General features: G+C 36.5%; 1 protein-coding gene across 3 annotated transcripts in view; it reads left to right on the top strand.

The window, feature by feature from the left end:
* The window catches only part of PARD3B (par-3 family cell polarity regulator beta), a 1,067,283-nt gene that overhangs the window by 467,722 nt on the left and 580,370 nt on the right, over window positions 1-19,191 (top strand). For all 3 annotated transcript variants that reach the window (XM_060106399.1, XM_060106400.1, XM_060106402.1), the window contains exon 4: window positions 2,816-2,925. In XM_060106399.1, the coding sequence (XP_059962382.1) occupies window positions 2,816-2,925 (110 nt within the window). The remainder of the gene's footprint in view (window positions 1-2,815; window positions 2,926-19,191) is intronic.

The following is a 19,191-nucleotide window of genomic DNA, read 5'->3' as shown; positions in this document are numbered from 1 at the left end:
TGAGGAATCTAAAAAGAAATGATACGAATGAACTTATTTACAAAACAGAAACAGACTCACAGACTTATAGAATGAATTTATGGTTACCAGAGGGGAAGGGTCAGGGGAAGGGATAGTTAGGGAGTTTGGGATTGACATGTACACACTGCTATATTTAAAATGGATAACCAACAAGGACCTACTGTATAGCATAGGGAACTCTGCTCAGTGTTATGTGGCAGCCTGGATGGGAGGGGAGTTTGGGGGAGAATGGATACATGTATATGTATGGCTGAGTCGCTTTGCTCTGCACCTGAAACAATCACAGCATTGTTTTAATCGGCCATACTCCAATATAAAGGAAAAAGTTAAAAAAAAAAAAAAAGATCTAGCTGCTCTACAGTTTGTTTGTTTGTTAATGTTCCAAATAGTTGGTCCACTGGTACAAAACTGAACTGTCATCTTCTGGGAGACACCCTATAATACTGTGGCATATTGATTGATTATAGAAATACAAATACATGCTATTATAAAATTATGTTTTAAATAATTTAACATTTTGTTATTAAAATAGCAGATACCGACAGTAAGTCAAGAGTCAGTCATGTCTTTAGAGTTGAAGGAAAACTATATAGTGTGGCTTATTTGAGAAAAATATATTTGTTACCCAAGAATAATGTCTTTCTTTCTCCCTCCTTTACTCTCTTTCCCCTCACCAACACACACACACATTCTGTATATGTGTATGTATATATGTATATATGTATATGACTCAGCTGAAAAAAACAACATAACTGAAATTGTCAGTCACTGAAATATTTATTTCTGTGCTTCTAAATCAATGTATTTTGTGACCTTGGTATCCCAAACAGGTTTAACATGTTTTCTATTTGTTTGTCTTTTTCCAATTTGATATTATTGATTGTTGCAGTGTACTAGTCTGGGTTAAATGCTTGGAAACAAACCAGAGTTTCGTGGAGTTGGCCCCATTCTCTTTTTAATTTTAAAGATCATGGGTTGCTTCTGAGGATATTGTGTTTAGAGTGTCTGGTTCACTTTGTGTTAATGGTAGTTCAGGGGTTTAACCTGAAAGGCTCTTAGTCTTTAAATCACCTGAAGGAGGGAAAAACATATTGGTGTGGAACTGGGACTCTATTGTCTAAGATTTTATGGTACTTTCTCTTACTTTTACTCCTCTTATTTTTTTGTTTTTAATATTTCTTTCAGAGAATAATTGCCAACCATAGAACTATTGGTATGTCACTTGCTTAAGAAATGTTTTAAAATAATACAGCTGAATGTATATGCAACACAGAAACAGACTCATGGATATAGAAAACAAACGTGGTTACCAAAGCAGAGAGGGAAGTGGAGAGGAACAAATAAGGGGTACAGGATTAACAGATCCACACTAATATATATTTAATAGATAAGCAACAAGGATATACTGTATAGAACAGGGAATTATACCCATTAGCTTGTAATAACCTATAATGGAATAGAATCTGCAAAAACGCTGAATCACTCTTCTGTACACTTGAAACCAGCATGATATTGTTAATCAGCTATACTTAAAGTTTTAGATGGAAGTGGGCAATAATGTAGTGAAGTGTCTATTAATAAAAAATAAATAATGGAATGTGAACTTGGGCTTTATAATACCTTTTGGCATAGTGTTTCCTCCTCAGTAGCACATTCATTTCTTATTATAAAATAAGTTATTTTTTAAGAATCAATTTCTAACTGAATAAGGGTGAAAAATATTAGCAATTCTCTGTTTTGTTCACAGAATAAGGATGTTGTAGCACATAGAAAAATCAGATTTATAAATAACTTCAAAATGGATTCACTTTTTATAACTGTACCACATAAAATGAGGTATGAAAAATGTTATTTTAAACTGCAGTAGCTCGGAAGTTAGGGAATTACTTTCAGAATATTGATAAACAGAGGATTGCATTTCTACTGTTTCTTTTTTCCCCGAAGGCACACAAATAAAAAGTTAATTTTTATAAGAGAGCGATTGTTAAGTCACAAACAGATTTTTTGAGAGTTTCTTCTATAGTGACCAGTTGTGTACGAAACAAATTATTTTCAGTCTAATTGCAGGCTGAGTAGTTGGGCCACCCTCTCTGCTAAGGTTGAATTTCATTTGAACTTTCTAATAGTATGATCTGTTTTCAGAATTTAATAACTGACTCAAATATTTAATAGTGGAAGCTTTCATTATTAAAAAGAAATCAGGATATATTTTTAGAAGAACTAACTTATTTTCCTTATCAGTTTTATCTACTTTAGGAGAAAAGGAGGAGAATGAAACCAATCTCTTTGTGTACTTAAATAGACATTAATACTATAACCCCAGCAAATAATTTATTTCAGTGTATATCATCATTCCAAAGAGTTGGGAAGCTCCAAATGGCAGTAATAACTATTCTTCTAGCTCTCCTGAATAGCAAATTGCACTGACTGTGTGAACCTCTTCACTTGTCTGCTGGATAATCATTCTTTTTAATACTCAAATATATTTTCTAGACCAGTTTTCGATTGTACACTGTCAACTTTTGCATTGCCTAACAATTTTCTGTTAAGTAGAATGGCTTGTTTTGAAATGCAAGTGGGGAAAGCTGAGAGCTGAAAGGTTTTGTTTCCATGTGTCATTCTATAAATAGATGACAAAAGATCATTAAATGGATTAATTTATAGGCATCCTTAGAAATAGAATGTTTTTACATAAAAGCATGTTGTAAACCTTTTTAATTAAATTGCATTGTACCATGCCCTCTCTTCCCCCCCAGGGCATTCTTGACCTCTCACCTCTTGTTTTGTCCTACAGGCACTCCACTGCTGGTGAGGAGAAGCAGTGACCCAGCACCAAGCCCACCTGCTGATGCCCAGCCAAGCGCTTCACACCCCAGTGGCCAGAGTCTGAAACCTGTTATTCCAGTAGGTATCCTGCCGTTTGCATTCCTAATGAAAGATCAAAGCGCCTTACCCATAAACTTACTGGGACTTTGCAGTCTTAAGTAAGTGGATAATTAGAGCTTTTGATAGGATATATAGTGTTAGTTATAATAATAGCTAGCATGAGCTATGGCTAGTATATAGTTATAGTGATAGCTATTATTTACGGAGCACCAATTATGTGCCTAGCACTGTTAAAAGGGCTTTACATTAAGTCATCTGTACTTCCACATTAAAGTACAAACATGTTTTTGTCTCCATTTCACTGATAATGAAATTGAGGCAGAAGGAGGTTTAGTGATTTGTCGAAGGTCACAGCTAGTAAGTGGCAGAGCCGAGAGTGTAACCCAGGTGGTTTGGCTCCAGAACCTATGCTCTTAACCAGTGCACTATACTGTTGGGTTTCCCATCCTTCTCCTTCATAATGCTCCAAGAGGTAGTTTATCTATTCCCAGTATGTTAATACAATACAGTGCTTTGTGAAGTCATACCATGGTGAATGGTGATAGAGTTTCAAGCTACCAGTATCACAGACATGTGGTACCAGGACTGGGTTTCTAGATCTCAACATTCAAATTAAGGAAAAATAAAATTATATACCAAAAGTGCTTAAACCTAGGTATACCTATAAATGCTCTACATAGAATTGAGAAGTTAAGTGGAGAATAGTTTCCTGGAGAGACAATGCCCTCCTTCCATATGGAGCTGTGGGATTTTTCTGCTAAGTCCTGAGTTGCTTTGAAGAATTGTAATTTTGGTTCATCCTCTGAAATAGCCTGAGAGTTAGATTTTGGATAATGGCTGCGTATCACTGCAATAGGTGATCTTCAATAATGTAACCATATTTAAAAGTCTCCTAAAAGCAAGTCGCTTCTCCATTTTAAGTCTCACTGTGTGTAGTGCCTTCAGAACAAAAGCAACATTTTTGGTACGTAGACATGCTAAGTGAGCTAAATGGATTCTCCCAGTTTGGTATAAAATATTCTTATCAAGAACCAGTGTTAATGTGTGTGAGGTAGGAGTCACCATAATAAATCATGGGGTAATTACTCATAGGTTTGCAGCAATATTCGGGCATGTTTCTTTTGTTAAGCAAGGGAGTGTCCTGAAAGTAGTTTAGATGTAATGTTTTCTCACTTCCCATCCTTTTAAAGAAACATATTTAATGGAACATTACTTTAGTAAAAAGCAGGTGTGTGTGTTCTGTTCTAATGATGAGTACAAACAGAACCAGTATGTGGTATGCTGTGTGTGTGTGTGTTTAATGCCCACTGATTGAGACCATGTTAAGCCTGAATATATTTGGATTGGAGGAAGAGAAGAACTATAAAAACGAGAAGAATTACATAAAAGAGAAAAAACTATAATTTACTGCTTATTTTTACAACATTAATACACCCTGAAACAAAAGTGTGATCTGTGTTACCATGATTTACATGCATAAACCCCACCAATATTAGGTCTGTGTTTCTATCACTTAGGCTCTGTGTTGAGACCAATTGAAAATACAACAATATAGCTTGCCCTAGAGGAAATGAGGGCTACTATCTTTCTGCTAGATTCTGTATCCTTACCAAAATATGATATTGTTGAATTCCAAGTTGAGGTATTTGGAGAGGGAGGTGTATTATTACTAGCAAAAATGCAAATTCTTATTCAAGAAGAAATGATGGCACCGAAAATCCTTTTACCTAACCTATGCAAGTTATCGAACATGGGTCAGTCCCTATGTATCAACAGTAGAAAGGAAAGCACATTTCCTCCTTCCCTCCCAGAGTTCTCTGTGGATGATGAAGTTCAGACCTGAGACTCAAAGAAGAGAATCTGGTCCTTGCCTTGCCCCAGAATAATGGCACATCCTAGGCTTCTCTTGCCTCAATTGTAAAATAATCTTCATGCAAACTTTAATCCTTAATGTTACAAGGAGCAGGCATTGTACCTTATTTATCTTTCTTTCTCTAGTCCCAAGTACATGGAAGGTACTCAGTGTATGTGTGTTGGACGCAAGACTAATATTAGTCTGGAAAAAGTCCTAGAAATTCTCAGCAATTACCCAACTTTTCTAACTCAGATATTCTCTCTGCTCCCCCAAAGAATCTGCCAAGTGAGTGTTTATCTGCCCTAAGGTCTGGATCACCCCAGGCAAGTGTAAAGTTAATAAATGAAGACATTTAGGTGTGTCTATTTTTTACCTAGAAGGAAAATGCAGTTTGCGTGTGTGTGTTTGTGTGTGTGTGTGTGCGTGTGCACACGTGTGTATGTATGTATTATAACTCTCTTCCTTTATCCCTGCACATCCTAACTCGTGGGCTGGTCAGACCTGATTGTCCAATATCATAGCCACTGGCTACATGTCGCTATTGAGTATAAGAAATGTATTTTAAGTGTGGCATGCACACTAGATTTCAAAGATTGAAATATGAAAAAAGTAATGTAAAAGATCTCAATAATTTTGCATTGACTACACATTGAAATGATACTGTGTTTGGTAAACTGGATAGAATACAATATAAATTGTTTTCACCTATTTCTTTTTACTTTAAAAAAATGGCTACTAAAAAATTAAAAATTACATCTGTGGTTCACATTCTATTCCTATTGGACAGAGTAGCTCTAGACCAAAGTAAAATTGGAAATAGCACTAATGAAATGGTTTGAGACCCTTGGGAGAAAGTTCTTTGAGTTGCAGAATATCTCTGGGATAACAGTATGATTAGGTTTGCCTGGGGCAATCCTAGTTCATGCCTGTTGTTCTGGCATATTTATTAATAGTGTCCCTGCTAACTCTCAGAGGTGTCCATGTATGGATGATAAATTATGTGGTACCCTACGCATAGCCCTGTAGTCACTTGTATTGTTTGTTCAGTGATCAGAGGAGTAGCCTTTCAAGGAAACCATGGGGACATAAGAACGACAACTCTTACATGGGAGCACACTGCAGAGAGCGTTCTGTGTGGCAATGACCTGAGCCCAGGTAGTACAGAATCTGAGAATATGGATTCTTCTCCATCTCTCAGATTCCGTAATTCTACTCGATGCCTCCTCCACTTCAGCGACACCATACTTGATTCCTATGATTTGATAAGTTATGACGAACATGGGGAGCATGTGATAATGTACCCATGTAGCAAATAATATGAAAAATAATTGCTTAAAAAGCTCTGTTCAATTGCATTTCATTTCAATATCCAAGAAGAAAGGCAATGACAACAAAATTTCCATCTCTTAAACAGAGTGTTCATATGTAAGTTATTCACAGATGGCAGGGCCCCAAGTGGGTTATATTCATTCATTCCCAAGAAATGAAACTTACTTACAACCCACAGCATAAGAAGCTGTAAGGATGAATATTTGACACATTTGATTATATTGAAATATTGCCTTTAAAACCACAGTTGAGGGGCCTCCCTGGTGGCGCAAGTGGTTGAGAGTCCGCCTGCCGATGCAGGGGATACGGGTTCGTGCCCCGGTCTGGGAGGATCCCATATGCCGCGGAGCGGCTGGGCCCGTGAGCCATGGCCGCTGAGCCTGCGCGTCCGGAGCCTGCGCGTCCGGAGCCTGTGCTCCGCAACGGGGGAGGCCACAACAGTGAGAGGCCTGCATACCGCAAAAAAATAAATAAATAAATAAATAAAACCACAGTTGATGATTGTTATTTTTAGTTGTATTTCATTAGGCTTGCTATAGGGAGGAGAGTTTTCTCTGATGTCTGGAGATATGTTTTTGAAATGTCAGAAAAGTTGCACTTGTTTTCTGGCTGGTGAAGTTATTACATATTGGTTATTTAAGATGTACACCATCAAACAAGTTGGAGTTTTAAAAAAGGGTTTAAATTAGAAAAATCAGATCCTCTGCAAGCTTCTAATTCTGTGTATACTGCAAAGCCACTAAATCTCAGTATTTGTCACTTAGAGTACCACCAGATAAACAGCACAGGAATTTGTTTCCTTTCTTCCTCTTTTCATAAACCTATCCAGTTAATTAGAATAGCATGATTATTAATGTGCAAATAGTAATGACTGTTTTTCAAGGAGTAGAAAAGTCAATTCTACTGACTGCTTTTGAATCAAAGAAAGAGAATCCTGGGGGCAAGATATTGTAGTGAGAGCCTCCCTTATGGGCAGTCTTACCTTCCTTGCCTTGATTGTAACCTGGTGTTCTTGACTTAAGGGCAAGCCATAAAACCAGGTTCTTGAAATTGATGTTCCTGAATTTGCGGATGGAAGAGAACTCTAAAACAGATGTGATTTTTTTCCCTTAATATCCGGTTAACTACCATGGTTGTTTTGTGTTTTAATGACTATTTATAGTTTCACATTTAACCCCTAAGGCAAAATGATCCTGCAGGGTGAGTAAATTAAAAAGTGGATTCCTGAAAATGATAATGCTGTGGTTGTTCTCTTTCTTTGTTCTAAAACTATTACTTGTCTTGATTCACCAAAATAAATTAAGACAATACTGGTCTGTTTTTTTAAGTCTGTGTCTATAATATATACATTTTATTTCAAAAAATAACATGGCAATTTTTGAAGTTGTTAAATTGGAACTCCATGGGTGGGTTTCAGAGGGTCTGTTAACTCTCTGAAGTTTTATGCCATGGCATGGTGTGTGTGTGTGTGTGTGCGTGTGCATGCACGCGCATGCGTGCGCGTGTGTGTGTGGGCACGCGGGTGCGCTTCCTGAAGGGGTTCTATCACTTATCAAATGTTAAAAGGAATACAAAAGATCAAGAACCACTTTTTTGGGGGGTTTAGGATGAAATAATATGGGAAAGCTACCAATTCTCAGAGTATGATGAGTGATAAGGAAGTAAAGTGGAAATTGCTGCTGTCCTCCAGATGTGTATTAAATAATTAAGGTTGTTTCATCATATTATCACCTTTCCTTTCCAACACATAGTATGTAAATCCAAGACGTACAGATGAATGGAAGTTTTTGAATTGCTGCATTGAGAGGTCCAAAATAACTCTTTGGTCAGTAACAGCACAGTTCGTAGCAGCAGTAAGATTGGGAGAAAGGGGCGCCAACTCCTTTGGGAAGACACCCTGGGGAGAAGAATTCTTTCCAGTGGTCCTGTGTTTTCAATAGGAATGAAAAGTGAAAATACAGTATCCAGTATCAGTTTTGTGGAGTTTTTGTTATTTCATCAGCAAAGATAATGGCAGGTAGCTTCCAGTGAGAGAAAATCTTTCCAGTGAGTAGAAGCGTTCTCTTTGTGTCTTGCATATATGTATTGATTTGAGAATTTCCCCTTGGATGTCACATATATTGAAGTTATTATAGCCAGTGTTGCTCCTGGATTAAACACTTTCAAATCCATGAAAGGAATTACTGAAATATTACAGAGAAAGTTAAATAGCTTGGCTTTTCGGATTAAAATCATCAAATTGTCACTGACATGTCAGAGGACTTTTGGTTGTGGGTTGCTGACTGTCAAAATCCAACATAGGAACTTAATGAAAATTCTGAATGACCAAATCATATTTTTCTATCCATTAGATATACAATTAAGCAGCTATAGAAATAGGGGAACAAAATAATCATTGTAGACTCTGATATAAATTAGAAGGAAGGCTCTATTCATTGTCATTGAGGAGAGATGGATACTGAGGAATGAAACAGAGGGAGAAATAGCATGTAATATATAATCTCATTATTTAGAGATACTGAAGCCTACAAAAGATTTTTCTTTTTTTTCCCCCCTCCTGACACAGTGATTTAATAATAGTCCTGGTGTTTGTAACTCCAGCTGTTCACACTGTGTGCTGATAAGCCAGAGCTTGGAGACACATTGCAACGATGGTTTTCATATGGCTTTGTTTTTAAGAGATAAAGCTGCCATCCAATATTTCATGGGGCCAAATGTTTACTTAGTTTGGCAACTTTAGGCAGCTTAATTTCTGAAACAGTTACGTTTGTAAGACTCACATTCAGCTGGGGAAAATCTAGAAGCCCAGTTTATTCTGTGAAAGAGTTTTTCACCAAACTTTGCAGGAGTTGGTGAAACAAATTTAGACAGTCTGAATGTCTGTGCCATGACTAATGAAGGAACCTGGGGATTGTGACCCCTGTTTAGGTGACTGCTCCCCCATCATTCTTCTTGGGTCTAGTCCAGAACTGAAAGTCTAAAAAGAGGGATCACTATTCAGAGGTCAACTTCAGAAATTAAAGAGGTAACCATGACATGTCGTCTTTTGCTGTTTAGATTGATCTGCACGTAATGAAATTGAATGAGTTTACTTTTATGCCAACATAAATTGATTAATCCCTTAGATGTCCATGACCTCTGCCATGTGCCATCCGGAAAGCATAATGCATGGTCCCTGTCCTCAGGAAACTTACAACCCAGTTATGAAGACCAGAGCTAAAGCAATTAAGCCTAGCAACCCACCAGCAAGTATCAAATCATCAAATAATATATTTTTAACCATTAAAATTAATGTCCTTTGCCTTTAGTCTGTACTCTGCTCAGCCTGTCATGGGAATTACCATGTGTACTATCTCTAGCTCTTATCTCACTCAAATATAACTGCTTGTTTAAATGTCTGTTACAAGATGGGGCTCCTTAAAGGCATGAGCTGATGTATTCATTTTTGTAGGCAAACCCACAGACACAGTGCCTGACACATAAATATGATTTAGGTGATTAAAACTTTTACTTCTGAGATGGGCAAAATGAATTCAGTTCAGCAACTCTTAACTGTTTTGTAAAGATGTGTTAATTTGTGTGTATGTATGTGTATACATATATATGGATATATACACACACACATATGTATATATGAATTAAAATGTGAAAATTGTGAAATTACCTGTATACATACTGTTTTTCTCCCTAAATAGCTTTAGGTTAGGATTTTCTGCTTTAGGACAGTGTGTTACCTGTGTTTTTTAGTGTTGTCAAGGGGAGAGAGAGATTTAAACACAAGCTCTCCACTTGGAGTTTATGATGTGGATGGGTGGCTGAAGTCAGCAGTTTCAAGTGAGGCCTGATTTATCTTCTTACAATTCTAGCAATGACTCCATCATAGAAGTTGATTCTGAGAAAATAGAATTATAGGAAAAGAACAAACCTTGATAATTCTAGAGACGAACATTATAAAGCCTAATTTTGTTAGTGTCTGTGAAATGTGAACAAAGAAAATAATTTAATAGACAGTCAATGGAGTCAATTATCTGAGTTCTATCTCTTTGTAATAAAACTATGAGTTCTATAATCAAAAAGTTAGTAATCTCAGTAGTTACAGCTTTGTAATTTTCTAATAACTATGTTCAAAGAACTTAGAAAATCCTTGATTAGACTAGAAATTTCTGGACAAGATTCCTCTCTTATAGCCATCACGTCTGAAGATTTCCCCTTCAAAATTTCCCTTATATTCCATCTTCTTTAAGAAGTTCTTCTGGTTTCAAGTGATTTGGAAGAAAATAAAAATGAAAATCCTGATATGTGAATTAATTCAAGAGCATGGGAACATTTACAAGGTGTTTCTTAGCAAAACACTAATAAGCATCTCATGTTAATAGCATGGGCAGATGTGATTTGACAGTGTTGTTTGAAATTTGGTAAAGATGATGTTTAAGGTAGCTTTACTCTACCTGATTGCATCAGTAACTCTGTGACCCTGAGAAAATCATTTACATCATGGATGATTTCCACAGAAATTTTGTGTCACTAATAGGAAATAATAAACAGAAATTCTATATGAACTCCTGTTGTTCTTAAGGACTCAGACACCCGAACTAGCAACTTCAGGGTTCCCGATGTAAATTATTAACTTGACTGGTATGGTATGAATTCATCTTTAAATTTCCTTTTAAGGTCTCAATATTTTTTAGTGCTCATGAAATGAGGCTATCTTTCTATGCAAAACGCCAAACTTTATTGCTCAAGGTAGTGATATCAAGAAATATATATATTTTTCAAAAGCTAAATACACAAAGGCAGCAGCATAAAAACATACATACGTCTTCATATGCACACTTAAATTCTTCGGAGGAGAGCACTGCTTAAACCTGTAGACTAAAGTACAGGTAGATCACGTTACTTTAAAGTGAAAGCTCCAGGGTATGGATCATGTCTTATGTAAGGTCTGATCTGCTGTAGGCCCCTTCTGTGTTGTGGACATTTACTGAAGATTGATGACATGGAAGGAAAGAGTTAATGAAAGTTCACCTTGAGAAGAAACAAGGCAATCAGTATTGAGAGGAAATTTTTTTTTTTTTTCCCTCACAACCTAAACTCTTCTGAAGTGCAGGTTTCATTTTGTTTTCTTCTTTCAAAATCTAGTCATCGAATGACACTGTACAGACATTTAAAAGACACGTCTCTTTCTCAAGAGGGTGGCCCCTTTCCTAATAGCTCTGTACTTTAAAGTGGAATTCTGATTTAGATGAATCACATTTTAAAAGTAGCTACTGTGTGTGTTTCACGCTTGTGGAAACATGTAGTGTCCTCGAAAGCAGCATGTGAGCTTGTCACCATACAGCTTTTGATGTCTGATTAGACGATCATAGGGACATCTGGAGTGAGTTAGTTTTGAAGTTACTGGTGTGAGGCGCTGGAGAATCTAAAGCCTTCTGACAGACTTGAACCAGTGAAAACATCACTACTTTTAGCAAATCTTTTTTAACCTGCAACTGGCTGACAATTTTCTGACTGACGTAGCCCTGATGTTTTCCAACTGACTTTCCAGCCCCCTTTCTCTACAGAACTCCCTACCTTTCAAGCAAAGAATGGGTAAGCGGCATTTGTTGTAAAAATCATAAAGGATTATCCCCCTTTAAAAGGAAGAGGCAGATTCTTAAGCATCACAAGTCAGAATTGATGGACTTGCTTAAAGAAATGGTATTGTCTCCTTTTCTTTGCCTTTAATTTCAGTCACTGTGTCAATCACGCATGTTTCTTAATTTTTAAATAAAGTATGTTTGACACTCAGCTATGTTCTATGAAAATCCAAAGATAATTAGGCATCCAAAGCAGTTGATATTGCTGTAGTGTTATACCACAGTTTTAGAACACCTATCAAAAGTTCATACATTTATCCTGTCAAAATGTTATTTGAATAGTCTTATTAAATGTAAGTATTGTTTGGTTAAATGTTGTGTAAATTGTCCATTGAGGTTTTACTGGTATAAGATGATTCCTTAGTATTTCGTGAATAAAATTATTGTATACCTATAAATATCTGAATATATTTACAAAATTTGACCATGTCCTTCTCCTGCCCTGAAGCAACTGACCATTTCCCAGGATACATTTTAAATTTCTTGGTATGCCTTTTTTTATTGTAGCAAAATACATATAATATAATTTTTAACATCTTAACCATTTTAAAATGTATGGTTAGATTTCACTAAGTACATTCATATTATTGTGCAACCAGGACACCGTGCCTCTCCAGAACTCCTTTTATCTAGCAAAACTGAAACCTATACTTATTAAACAATCAATCCCCATTTCCCCCTCTCCCTAACCCCTGGCAATCACCATTCTACTTTCTGTATCTATGATTTTGACTACTCTCGGTATCTCATATAAGTGAAATCATAAAGTATTTGGTTTTTGTGACTGGCTTAATTCATTTAGCATTATTTCTTCAAGGTTTATTCATGTAGCCTGTGCCAGAATTTCCTTCCTTTTTAGGGTGAATAATATGTATATGAAACATTTTGCTTATCTGTTCATTCATTAATAGAGACTTGTGTTGCCTCCATCTTTTAGCTATTGTGAATAATACTGCTATGGATGTTGAGTGTACAAATATTGTTTTCAGACCCTGCTTTCAATTATTTTGAGTATATACCCAGAAGCGGAAATTCTGGATCATATGGTTATTAAATTTTTAATTTTTTGAGGAGCCACCATACTGTTTTCCATAGTTGTAACATTTTATATTCTCACCAACAGTGTGCAAGGGTTCCAGTCTTTCTACATCCTCACCAATGCTTGTTATTTTCTGCTTTTTTAAAATAGCCATCCTTACGGATATGAGATGTCATCTTGTGGTCTTGATTTGCATTTCCCTAATGATTAGTGATGTTGAGCATCTTTTCATATGCCTGTTAGTCATTCATATATCTTTCTTGGAGAAATGTCCATTCAAATCCTTTGTCCATTTTTGAACTGGGTTGTTTGTTTTCGTTGTTTTTGAGTTTTGGGAGTTCTCTATATAGTCTGGATGTTAATCCCTTATTTGGATAGATGATATGCAAATATTTTCTCCCATTATGTAGGTTGCCTCTTCACTCTGTTGACAGTGTCCTTTGATACCCCAAAGATATTCATTTTTCATGAAGTCCAGTTTATATACTTTGTTGTTGTTGCCTGTTTCTTTGTTGCTGTATCCAAGAAATCTTTGCCAACTTCGGTGCTGTGAAGTTTTTGCCCTTTGTTTTCTTCTAAGAGTTTTATAGTTTTAACTCTTATGTTTAGGTCTGTGATCCATTTTGAGTTAAATTTTGTATGTGGTATTGGGTAAAGGTTCAACTTCATTCTTTTGCATATGAATATCCACTTTTCTCAGCACCATTTGTTGAAAGTACTATTCTTTCCCTTCATCCTTGTTGAAAATCATTGACCATATGAGCAAGGGTTTATTTTTGGTTTCTTGACATTACTTTTTACAGCCTAACCTCAGCCTATATGTCTAGCTTCATCTCTAGCATGCTGCCTGCAGTTTCTCACATGTGCACAGAATGATCCTGTGTGTCTTTGTCCAGCTGTTTCTTCTGCCAGGCAAACGACAAATGTCATTCATCCCCTTTCCCCTTAGTGAATGTGCAATTTTCTTTCAAAACCTAGTGCAGTGGTCTTTCTTTCACTAATACTTCCCTAACCTCTTTCTGTTATGGGCAGAATTAACCATGTCCTGCCCATGGCACACTGTCATATCTTTATTATAATTCTTTCTACCTCATGTTATAATTTTCCATATTTTATAATTCCCTTACTAGACTCTGAACTCCTTGTGAGTGGATCGAATTTTCTTTCACATACCCAGAACGTAATATCTTTCCTAAAGAACAGAGGGCACTTATGAAAGGTTTATATAAAGAACAGAATGGAGTACATTTTCCTATCACATAATAGCCTATTTAAATTGCAGAGTAATTTAATTGCAGTTTTAGTAGCATTAATCTGCATGCTAGGTCTGCCAACAGATGGCCACGTAATACTACCCGGGATGTCATGGAGGGAGGGCCTTTCTTTGCTCAGTTCTAAGTTCATGTCAGATGTGGACACTTCATTATACATATTTAAATATGTTATTTCATCCCATAAAAATCTGCAAGTTTGGCTTTATGTACTCTGTTTCATAGATGAAGAAGCTAGGGCTCACACAAGTTAACTCATTTGCCCCAGATTATGTAGCTAATAAGTAGCAGTGCTAGAAATTTTACTTCAGATATGTTGTAATCCAAAGTGTAACCTCTTCTCATTCTACCACTCAAATCAAATGTTACCCTTGGAAGTAGCACCCTAGAGTCTATACCTTTGTCCCATAGATGCTGCCATTGCTCAAGTGCTTTGGGCAATCTTCACTTGAAACTGCCTTCAAAGCCAGTTTATGAGGTGCTACCTAAAAATATATATATATATATGTTGTTTAATCATTTTATACTCACATGTTGTTTTTCCACCAAAAATGATACTGTTTTATTTGATGCCACAATTTATACTGTAAAGTTGGTCTCAAGTAACTTGACTGTTTATACAATTTAGATATCCCTATGCAGCAGAAAAATGTGCCACCACACACACACACACACACACACACACACAAATCTGATGCAGACATTAAAAATATTTATGGAAGTATAGATTCAGGTGTTCTTTAGCAGCAGAGTTTTATAGCCATTCTTTGTTTATCCAATTGTCTAGTGGTTGAGACAACTAGGTTTTATCCCTAACTCATCCATTGGCTCTTTGTCAAGGTAGGCAAGTATAATTTTGTTCACTGTCTGGAAGAAGAAGATTGTCTTCTCTCTTGCACACAGTGTAATTGCGAGGTTAATGCCTTTTATCTTGAGTATAGCATTTAGCAGAATGTGGATGCTTAATATATGTTAATAATAGTGATAATAATGAATGTTGATAATTAAAGGTCTTTTATAATTACCAAATTTCTAATGTGTGTTAAATATAATTAAAGAGAAATGATTTAAATTAATATGCATGCGCACAAAAGCTAGAGCTAGCCACAGCTTTTATTTTTAGCTTCTTAACCAACATCATGAATGTGAATCCAGTATTAGGTCCAATTATTATTATAGTTTCACTCTGGTCATGTATGCAGAACCCATGCAGGATCTGGAAACTGGAACTGCATCTGTTTGAGTTGAAAAGCACAGTAATGAATGGGAAACCACAAAGGACTTTTGTGATTGGAGCTTGACCATGTGAAATTGTGCATCAGACATTATTATAGTCTATTGCTGCAACAATCTCTGAGTTCCATGAGAGAAAGGTACTTTTCCTAGAAGCTGGACACCATCCCTGGAGTGGGTAACAAACAGATCTGCCTGGAAGGGCTCTAAAAGGTGTAGGTGGAATAGAGGAAACAATATTCATAAATAACTTCCCATGAAATTCAGCTTGGAGATTCATCCTTTGAACTCAGATTATTTCATAAGGTATTAGAGAGGTAGGTGGGAGCTGAGAATTCTGAGAGGCAGCAGGCTGAAGTGGTTAAGACCATGGACTCATAAGCTTGACTGCCTGATTCAAATCTAGTTCCACCACTGAGTAAAGGGGTGATTTTTGTCAAGTATGTCCCTTCTTTTGTTCTCACTTTTGTCATCTATAAAATAGTGATAACAGTACTTACCTTACAGGGTCATCTTGAGAAATAAACGAGCGGTTATTTGTAAAAATTCTTACAATATATAGTAAGTACTATATGTGTTAAATAAATATATGTGTTGGATTTGAGTCATACATGAAGGAGGAAAGGGTGGTAGGGTAAAGTGGACTCTACAAGCAATTCTGAGAGTCATTTTTTTAAAAGCTGACCTTTATCAGGTTTAGCTTTAATTTAAGGAAGTCACTTAGCACACAGCTAGAAAAAAATACTGTTTCCAAAGTTGAACATTAAATGTATGTAAATGTTAAGTGTATGTTGAGTGTCTTTTGTTTATAGAGACCCTTCCAATTTCTTTTCAGTTGAGTTGGGGGAGGGAAAAAAAAAAAGAAAAGAAAAGAAGAAGAAAAAAAGAACCCTCCAAAGACCAATTCTTAAAGCAGTATTAGAACTGCATCAATGAATTCATCCCTAGTTTTCCTCTCTTGATGTGAAATGGTTTTCTTCCTTGTAAACATTTTGTTTAAATTGAAAACCTAGAAAGAAACAGGAAAGGAGTGTTATTAAGAAATAGGGCAATTTCTAATGGTTCAAACGTGTCATTCATCTGTACTTTTCTGAAAGCCCTGCCCTTCGGTGTTTCCCTAGCTTGCTCTTCTGCCCCCTTGAATCACCTTTCTCACTTCTCTGCATGGCAGACACCTTCTCATCTGCTAAGGCCAGGCTAAAACATCACTTGCTTTTTAAATCTCTTTTCAAAACCCTACTCCCTGGCAGAACTTTGGTGCCGTTTCAGCAATATTGTTAATGTATGACATAGCATTTGTTGAGATCATGACGAAAATATTTTTGGAGGAGCAGTATTTAATACAGGACCGAAATATCAGAGGCCAGAGACACGATACCTAGAGAGCACAGTATGGGTGCCTCTCATATCACACACTGATTCCCTGACTCAGGCATACTCTGCTGTGCCTGGAATTGAGCCAACTCTTTCCTTCTGGTTCTGTTGTCCCCCTCCCCGCATGAGAATGGATCATACTTCTGCCATGAACGGTATCATGAACACTTATCATTTTTATTTGTATGTTTCCCTCCTTCCTTTGGAGTGGAGGTGCTCTGAGGGCAGAGAATGTGCTTTTTGTCTTGGTAGCCTAGCACTTAGCATATGGTAGGTATTTAATAATTGACTGAATAAATGAATGAGTGATAAAGATAGTGGACAAGCAACTGGAAAGAAAGAAAGAAAAATGAATAAATTCTCTGATTCTGACAGACTGATGTTTTTATAGAGAGAATATTTTAAAGGCAGTATTGAAAGAATACATAATTTTAAAAGGTAATGTAGATAGTATTGTTTGTTGTTCTTTTCTACATTCACTGTTAAATGATGAACAGATGGACTTCATTCTTCATGAAAAGCATTTAGCTATCTCTACGTTACAACATAAAACAGAGCACACATAGACCTCTGAGAATATTATGCCATTTCTGCATTTTTAATATAGTTCAAACCCAGTCCCTTTCCAGCTTCTTTCATTTTAAACATGCTGGCAATGGTGGGGGAGGGAGTTTGTTTGGAAATGATTATAATCATTTAAGTTCAGCTGCTGATCAGTGCTTTCTTAACCATTTGAAAATATGTAATTTAATTTAATTACCTATGTATATTTGGGGGATTAATTATAGAACCTACCAAAATAACCATTTAATGTCAAAATTTGAGTTTTTTTGCAGTCTGTTTTGATGAATAGGTAAAGTAGAATTTGGAGACTTTTTGCGAGTTGTAAAGGTACTCTATAGCCATTTCTTGTGTGACTGCACCCATGTGATAGACAGCCTTTGGGTAAAAAATTTTGTTTTGCCTTGTGTCTACCACCTATAGTTAAACTGACTTATTGCACCACATAACCTAAAACAATTTACCTTAGGAATTGCCAAACTGATTTTTGGTTTCATAGTTCTGGCTACTTTTCAAAGTAGCGGGCCAAAGATAACATATAAAACTAAATATTTTAAAGCAATGAATCTAGGCATCCGTTTCAGGATAAAATTCTTCTGGCCTAATTCGGAGAAAAAAATTGTCTAGTTTCAGCTCATTGCATGGTTCCCAACTGATATTACACTTGGAGACCATTATGGAAGATTAAGGCTTTGTCAAGTTCTCATAATACTTTCCCACTTTTGACTACATGAACTTGCTGGGATCTTTCATTCCTAAGTTTGGGCTAACGCTGCAAAAGGGTTCGTAATGTCTTCCTTCATTTAACAAGCATTGGTACCATGGTTTGTGCTAAGGATTAAAAGGTGAGTAAAACATAGGCCTCTCCCCAGAGAGCTCCCTTTTATGTGTCTCTCTCCCTCATCCATTGAGGGGCACAGACATATAAATAGAAATTATGATACAATTCAGGTGCAGTGATTTTCCTATGGACAAGGAAAATCTATGGAAAACTAAGAGGAGAATTTGAAAGTAGTTCATGAAGGGTGCAAGTTTCACGGAAATGCTGTGTCTTAAAGGATGACTGGGAGGCAACCAGGCCACATCATGGAAAAATATGTTTTAGCCGGAGGGTTACAAAACTAAAGGCAGAGATGTGAGAAATAGTCTTCCTGAGGTTTTCCGGAGGAATTGCGAACACTTTAGTCTTGTTCAGAGAGTTTGGGGAAATAAGTGGCCAAATCATGAAAGACTATATATGTCATATAAAGGAGCTTGACTTTTATGTGTTACACAGGACCACTGAAGAGTTTGAAATAGAGGGGTTACAGGTTCAACTTTGTAAAAGTCAGAGTAGAGATAAGAAAATACTTAGGAGTTTGTTATAGCATGATTGAGGACAGAACTGGCAAAGATCTGAATTATACCACGATTCCTTTATAGACAGGGACTCAGTGATTGATTGATTCGGTGATAATTACAAAACATCCACCACCACACTCTTTGTGCCAGTCAGTGTTCCAAGTGCTATCAATATATTATTCTCTCTAATCCTCATAACAATGATGGCTACCATTTATATCCCTACTTTATTGATAAGGAAATGAGGCACATAGAGACTAAGTAAAGGTCAAGTTGCTCAGTCATAAAGCTAACAAGTGGCAGGAATATTTAGGAAATAAAATCCACAGATCTTGGATAAGGGGGTAGAACATACAAGAGATGTTAAGAATTCCCAGGGTCCACTTTTGTGTAGTGAGGCAGAAGAATGTTCTACTGTCAAACACACGGAACGTAGAATCAGTCTGTGGGCAAAGATACAAATAGAGGTGCTAGGAAATCAAAGAAGTAAGAGTTCATACCTTGAAGTCCTTGATGATCTTATTAAGAGCAGTTCCAGTAGAGGAAAGTGGGGTGGAAATGGCTGTACTGTTGGTTGAGAAGGAGATTGGAGACAAAGAAGTGGAAACAGCTCCTACAGAGCTTATGACATTAGGGAGGGCACAC

This window comes from Mesoplodon densirostris, chromosome 8, assembly GCF_025265405.1.
Source record: "Mesoplodon densirostris isolate mMesDen1 chromosome 8, mMesDen1 primary haplotype, whole genome shotgun sequence".
Lineage (NCBI taxonomy): Eukaryota > Metazoa > Chordata > Mammalia > Artiodactyla > Ziphiidae > Mesoplodon > Mesoplodon densirostris.
Note: the sequence above shows the minus strand (reverse complement) of the source record. Positions and strands in the feature narration are given on the sequence as shown.